Source organism: Hypomesus nipponensis, chromosome 24, assembly GCF_054491055.1.
Source record: "Hypomesus nipponensis isolate SF chromosome 24, ASM5449105v1, whole genome shotgun sequence".
Lineage (NCBI taxonomy): Eukaryota > Metazoa > Chordata > Actinopteri > Osmeriformes > Osmeridae > Hypomesus > Hypomesus nipponensis.
The window spans coordinates 6,025,001-6,032,500 of NC_140384.1; the positions used below are offsets into that span (position 1 = coordinate 6,025,001).

The window sequence follows — 7,500 nt, forward strand, 5'->3', positions numbered from 1 at the left end:
CTGGATTTCACACCCACCGAGAGACCGCAGGAAAAACAGTAACTCCTCAAGAAGGGCAGAGGGACTAGTTCTTCAAAGTGAAGGGGCACTGATACACACATTAATGACCCGGACCAACCCCAGGGACTGCTTTACTCTTAATAGACCAACTGAGATGAACACAAAGACTTTGCTGCAGCTCTGCTACGGCAGGTGTGGGGGGAAGTAAAAGTCTGAAATGGGAAAAGATCAAGTGTGGAAAAGGTCGAGTGGAACAATGAGAGTGAGAGAGACACATTGAGCGAGAGAAAAAGGGGGAGAAAGAGGGAAAGAGGAACGAAAGAAATAAGAGAGAGAGAGAGAGAGAGAGAGAGAGAGAGAGAGAGAGAGAGAGAGAGAGCAGCAAGGCCATTTGGGTAAAGCCGCTAGTGAGAATTAGATTCGCTTTCCGAGAAGTAATAAATTCAACTCCCGATAGCAGTGAGAGTGGAACATAGTACACCACAGAGCACTCATCGGGACGCCACTAATTAGACAGTGTGTGTGTGCTTGTATGTGTGTGTGCCTGTATATGTGTGTGTGTGTGTGTGTGCCCCTGTGTGTACAGTACGTGTGGGCTTGCATGTGTATCACTAAAACAAGAGGAATGAGATCTCACTCTCGATTTACACATTGGTGGCACAATGTTTTACCGTGCTGAAAGGACATGATTATATGGACTGTGAGTGTGTGTGTGTGTGTGTGTGAGAGTGTGTGTGTGTGTGAGAGTGTGTGTGTGAGGAACACTCACCCTGACAGGACTCCCAGCACCAGGTTGAGCATGAAGAAGGAGCCGATGATGATGAGAGGGATGAAGTAGAGCCAGTTCCACGTGTTCCCCGAGGCATCGTTGGCCTGCACACACACACACACACACACACACACACATGGGCACACACAAGGTAAAAAGGGCCACCGTTGGTTTATTCAAAACACACAGCGTGTTGTTTGCCAACAAGAACATCAGTGTTCTGTGATGTCGACACTTCCATCGTGTACTACAAAGAGCACCCGAGTGAACACTTCAACTCTCCAAAGTGGCAGCTATACATGCTCAAGATCAATCGAGTCCTGCGAGCCTGCTGCCTATGCAACATCACACATAAATCATCCCGTGGACTCAAGATGTAGTGCCTTCAGGGTGGATCATCAGCCACACAGGAAAATGACCCTTTTTCCCCCAGCCAGGGCAGGATATTCTGATGTAGGGAATCACACCTCAGGCAGTCAGACAAGCTAGCTCAACTCGCCGCCTCACACTGCCCCTCCACCCCCCTCGCCCGGGCCCCTGGCTGATCCCACTGTCAGACTCATGGGGGGTGACGGTAAGAGAGAACAGGGAGAAGTGCTCGGCTTCGATGAGGCGTGGAACACTTTACAGGGCTCAGATCCTCTCCCGGCCGTCCACGCGCTCCATTATCTGCTGTCTGTAATTGCACGAGGGGCCTGGCGGGTGCTGATTCAGCAGGCCAAAACACATACAAATGGTTGTTTTTCAAAAACACAACACCCCCCCCCCCCCCCCCCCGAAACGCACACACGTGTCCGCCCACACACACACACACACAAGTGCACGCACTCGTAAACACACAAACGAGCACACCCGCGGACGGGTCCGCGCGCACACGAACGCAGATGCACACACACAAGGGCACGCATCGCCCCCCTCTGACAGGTCATCAGTTGTCTCTATAGTAGCCAGAATAAAACCACCACCTAATGGCCTGGTCCACCACCGCTCGCACAGGCACACCCTAAACTCCTCCATCCTCCTAGCTAGGTGTGTTGTAGTCGATAGCTTACTGACGTTCTCTTTGTGCCTCAGAGCTTTCCAGAAAGATCTCCCATTCAGCTCTGCCACAGATATACTGGAGGGAAAACACGTCCACCTTTCTGATACTCTCACGCCCAAAATCAGCAAACAAGAGCAAAGAGTTGGAGCGGCAGAGAGAGGGGAAACCAGAGGGGCTTAATAGAGAAACGGCTTTTCTGCCGTAACCAACACCATCCCCAACTCCCCAATGGGAGCCAATAAAAACAGCGTGAGCTTCAGGGGAGAGGAAAGTGGAGGGGGTATACACACACACATACACAACAACAACGCCAAACAGAAGATGGTGATGGTGTGGATATCTATACTGGTATTGGTGCAAGCAACTTAACCAGGCTGCTGTTCCTCCATCGCACTGCACTAAAATGGAAGGGGCTGTGGCTGAGGGAAGGCATATTGACCCAAAGTTCTAGTGTCCAGGATAACAGGATTAAGTGGGAGAGAGCCGAGGCTGGTTGGCAGACTGGAGGGGAGTTGGGTTGCCATTATCCCCCTTCTCGAGCGCTCAGGCCCATTCTTCTCCATCAGGTCCCCCAGGGGGCGGGGGCTCTGCCAGGACGGGACTGAAAAGACAGGAATCTATCAAGGCTTGGCTTTGGGAACATAGTGCACCAGCATAGGACAGGTGGTAGCTTCTTCCTAGCAGGTTACTGGCAGTGACAATAGATGATTTTCAATTGAGAGTTATTTTACTGGCATGGATTTAAAGGTAATAAAAAATAATTATTCCAGCTCCCAAGACATCCAAAAGTCTTTCAATTTTAGCAGAATCCCCTTCCCTTTGAAGTTCTGAAGCTGACAATTGGTTTCAGTCATCAGATTTCAGGACCATGGACAGTAACCTAACCACACACCTTCACCCCAATCCATTTCCTGTCTCTCCAGTCATTTCCGCAACACACCCAGACACTCTGTCGCGCTCCGCATGGCTTCCTCGTCCATCTCTGCTCCCTCAGGGGCTATTTTTAAACATTAACCAGTGATTCATCAATACAGCAATCAGGCCAACGGAGCTGGCGAGTTGTCAGAACTGCACACGCACACACACACACACACTGGTTGATATGGAGGAAAGGAAATATACAAAGGATGCAGGATGCATTGTGGTACTGCCGAATCCCCAGCAAGGCAAATCTAATAGTACACCATTTGTCACAAGGACCTTGCTGCTTAAAAGTGACAGAAGGGGCCAGAGAGCCTACAGAGGCCCATTCCACTGTCAGTGCACTCTCTGTCGTCACAGACATCCAGCCCCGGACCTTGAATAAAAGAAGCCATCGACGATAGAACAGCCATCAGTCATTAGAGCGAGAGACAATTAGCTTTCATCCCCCCGCCCCCCCCCCCCCCGCCGCCTCACCCCCCCTCCCTAAAACTGTTACCCTGCAGACAGACATCCAGTCAGCACAGTTAACACGGTTATGAAGCCATAGACTGCAGGATCAATGATAGTCATACACCACTTGCAATCAAAGACACTAACGCAGCAATTGCCATCGTTGAAACATGTACACCCCACTGGCTTACAGTACAAGCACTTGTACGACAGTACAGGTTAACTGGCTTTGTGCAAGGATCCTTGGTTTGAGCTTTTAGTTGGTTACAGGTTTAGGTTGGGTCTAGGTGCTGATCTGTGGGCATCTGTTGAGCCCTCAGTGACACTGCTCGTAAAGAAGGGCTACACAAATCCAATTGGATTAGATTAGATTTGATTTGTTGTGGAAATAAACAAAGCAGGGTCAAGAGTGAACGTCGGAGAGACGAAGGACAAACAGTCTTCAATGGGAGGGCTATCTGATGTGTTTCCGCCTGCTCCTCCTCCGTGTCTCTGGGTCGTAAACATCCTGTTGTCCTGTGCCAGGATGCCATCAAAAGGCCTGGCAGACAGGCTTATGTTCACAGGTGGTTTGGAAGCCATCTCACCGAGGGGGGCCAGCGTTTGGCTGGCACCGCTCTGGGACCACTCCCTTGGGCCAAGCTGTCAGTTTCAGCACCTGACCTTTCTCTGGCACTGAGAACACTGTAGGGTAGGGCTGGGCTGGGTTCGGCTGAGTTGGGTTGAGCAGGGAAGGAAGGCAGGGCAGGGTAGGGTAGTTTATCTGCCTGTTTGTCTGCCTGCCTGCCTGTCTTTCTGTCTTTCTGCTTACCTCCCCACTCGCCAGCTCTCTGAGATGGGCTCAGCATGCCAAAGCTGTTGCAGACTCTCCTCACAACATGGACAAACAAATACACAACGTTCTTCCTCAAACAGCTTCAGCGTACCAAAAAAACGACGGGATTCCTCTGCTTGCAGGGTCGACGAGCCCCCCTACGGACCGTGAGAGATACAGAAAAGAGATACTCTGTCTCGTAAACATCGAATTGATGTAATCTAGATTTTCCGTTAGTTAGTTATACATGGTTCAGGGTGTCAGTATGGGAGTGTGCAGCGTTCTAACTACCAGTCTGTTGTAAACCCTGTCCGCGGGGCAGAGGTCTGATCGCAGCCAGATGGATGGCCGATCTGATGAAGTCAACACACGCCCCTTAACGACAGGAAATGAAACGGACTACCAGAGCCACCCCTCGACTTCCATATTTCAATCAGACACCACCAGTCATATTCCAAAAGGTCAACATCCACCCCATTCTCCACCCCTGAGTGCACATTATCTGCCTGTCAGTCAAGCTGGGACAGAGGAGACAGGGATGGATGGAGGAATGATCTCAACCTGCCCGTCGTGTACTAATTCTGGCTCAACGGCGTCGACTAATGGGATTATCCATCATACAAGGGGCGACGCTGCCTGATGCTGACAGAGGCTAAAGCGCAGCCTCTGCCCCTGATGTCAGACGTGAGGACAATCATCTGGACCCCGAGTCACCTGGGGACCTGATCGAGCCGTACTGATCCATCCTCAAACGACTCATCAAGCCTCCGATCATGACACATCCTCCGTTCACTTCAGTCCTAATTGTGAGAATTGGATTGGAGCAGACTTGCGGGAGTCAAACAGCCGATTTGAAATCCATCTGTCTTGGATTCACCAGACTGCCCTCCCCAGCTTCGAGACGTAGCCTTGTCTCTACGCCAAGAGCTCGCTTTGCTAGGCCATCCCCGGCGTTTAGACGGAGGTCCTCCGTGCCAGAGGGAGGGAGGGAGGGAGGGAGGGAGGGAGGGAGGGAGGGAGGGAGGGAGGGAGGGAGGGAGGGAGGGAGGGAGGGAGGGAGGGAGGGAGGGAGGGAGGGAGGGAGGGAGGGAGGGAGGGAGGGAGGGAGGGAGGGAGGGAGGGAGGGAGGGAGGGAGGGAGGGAGGGAGGGAGGGAGGGAGGGAGGGAGGGAGGGAGGGAGGGAGGGCCTCGTGAGCTAGCAAGCCCTCCTCTGCAGGTAGGCCTCACGTCCCTCTGCCAGTGTCAGGGCATCATGTTGGCAGCTCCAGGCCAGAGAGGAGCTGGCATATGCTGCCACTTATCAGGCATGGCAGAAGTGGGCACCAAGCAGAAAGAACACAACGCGTTGGTCGATTTCGGAGAAGAAAATCCGTAGACCTGGGAAAATGTGTCCAGACTTTTGACTGCTACTGTATATATCTGAAATATAGCTCCGACCAGGTGTGGAAAAAAGGCCTTCCATTATCTAGGATAGAGATGGGTTCTGAAAACTCAGGTCCTTCCCACAGCGATGGAGAGTAGTGAATCACGGTGGTTCGACAGATCTCACTGCTGAAATGAATGTTCATGTCCTCAGAACACCCCGAGAAGTCCCACTGCAACACTGCAACACTGCACACTGCCAGCCTCCAGTATTATAGTAAACACAGTTTGTCACTAGCAGTGGGGGACAGACTGCCAATACAGGACTTCAAAGACACAAGCAGAATTTTATTCCTCAATTTCAGCAAACCATTGACTGACTATTCTACTTACTATACTATACTAATACTTGTCTATACTACAACACCACACAATGCTCTTCAATCCACTGGAGGCATTCAATATTTCATGCTGTTACATAATCACTTCCTCTGCTTGATGTAATTGCCACTTTTATGCAAATTTCCCAATTCTGATTGGTTTTAAAAGCTCCACTCAGATCCTAGAGGGATTTAAACCAGTGACTAACCCGGCAACCGGCTCAAAGGCCGTGAAAGCTACTTCCAGTGGAGGACAAGCCACTCTGATGAAGACGACCACCAGCTATCATCTGGCTCTCTAAGCTACCAGTGCATATCAAACCGACTCAGGAACACATCCCTTGAATAGTTCAGTGTCCATCATCAATCAATCCATGATGGATTCCCAACCATGACTCCCATGTGGGTGTCAATTGGCATCTCAGTCCTGTGTCAAAGCCCGTACAAGGTGAGCGTGTTTTGGGGGGGGGAGTTTGGGTGAAGCCCTGCTGACTCACGTTGTAGAGGATATCCACCCAGCCTTCCATGGTGATGCACTGGAAGACGGTGAGAATGGCAAACAGGATGTTGTCAAAGTTAGTAATGCCGTAGTTGGGGCCCAGCCAGTACTCCTGACACAGGGTGCCGCTGGGGCAGGTCCTGGCTGGATTCTCCAGTCCACAGGGGAAGTCTGCCATCTGCTCACCTGTGACACACACACACACACAAGCAGAACACACACACACAAAATAAGGACACAAACTCATGTACACACAAACATCCTGGATTAAAGCGTTTGCCCAGTGATTACATGCTATGGACATCTTTGGACAGTAAAACAAATGAGAATGCCTACCGGTGTCGTTCCGGAAGCAGGTCCGGTGAAACTTGCCCATGTAAAAGTCCAAGCCGATGATGGCGAACATGAGGATGGCAAAAAACAGCAACATGCCTATCTGCAGCAGAGGCACCATGGCTTTCATAATGGACTTTAACACCACCTGGAGACCTGGCACACAGAGAAACACGTTCAAATGGATCCATTTACTCTGGCCATCCACATGACGTGTTGAAACTGCAGAGGAACCGATTTCCAAAGTGGAAGACTTACTCGGGATTCCAGACACCAGCTTGAGAGGTCGTAAGACTCTGACCGCCCTCAGTGTTCGCAAATCAAAGTCGGCCCCAGCCGTGGCCAGGATCCTGTCCGCAAACAACGAGAGCATCTGGTTAACATTTATATGGACAGCACGCCTAAATCTTAATCCACAAACTCAAACCCGCCAATGACACACAAAACATCTTAGACGGTCAACGTAAAACGAGCACATTCCTCAACCGTACGGCATCTGCAAAGTATCATATTTTGTCTGGAATTTGGGCTCCAGAAATCCCTTCATGGAATTGAAATTGCTATTCGTGACGACCATCCACTACATGTGTTCATAGAGAATCTGTGGCAGGAGTCAGGAATACGTAACTATGATACATAGACGGAAAGCCAATCAGCCTGTAGATTGGAGGAGAGTATAAATGATTTCACACGCATGTTGGTATGCAGAGAGTGTACCATCCAACACTGAGAGACCAAACAGTGCTTATGTAAAAACGTTGGATTTGGGTCTCCGCTTTCCCTTGCCTTGAATTTGAAGAACCTTGTGTTAAGCTGTGTGTATATGTGTGTGTATCTGAATGTTGGGTGTACAGTGTGTGTGTGTGTTTGTGTGAGTGCGTGTGTAGATGTGTGTCTTCCTCGTGGCAGGGTCCTGGCTGAGCTGTT

General features: G+C 50.6%; 1 protein-coding gene across 1 annotated transcript in view; it reads right to left on the minus strand.

The window, feature by feature from the left end:
- The window catches only part of cacna1ba (calcium channel, voltage-dependent, N type, alpha 1B subunit, a), a 63,153-nt gene that overhangs the window by 39,310 nt on the left and 16,343 nt on the right, over positions 1-7,500 (minus strand). The window contains exons 4-7 of the mRNA XM_084690808.1: positions 6,832-6,923; positions 6,577-6,729; positions 6,239-6,426; positions 770-873 (exon numbers count right to left, since the gene is read on the minus strand). Coding sequence (XP_084546934.1) covers positions 770-873; positions 6,239-6,426; positions 6,577-6,729; positions 6,832-6,923 — 537 coding nt within the window. The remainder of the gene's footprint in view (positions 1-769; positions 874-6,238; positions 6,427-6,576; positions 6,730-6,831; positions 6,924-7,500) is intronic.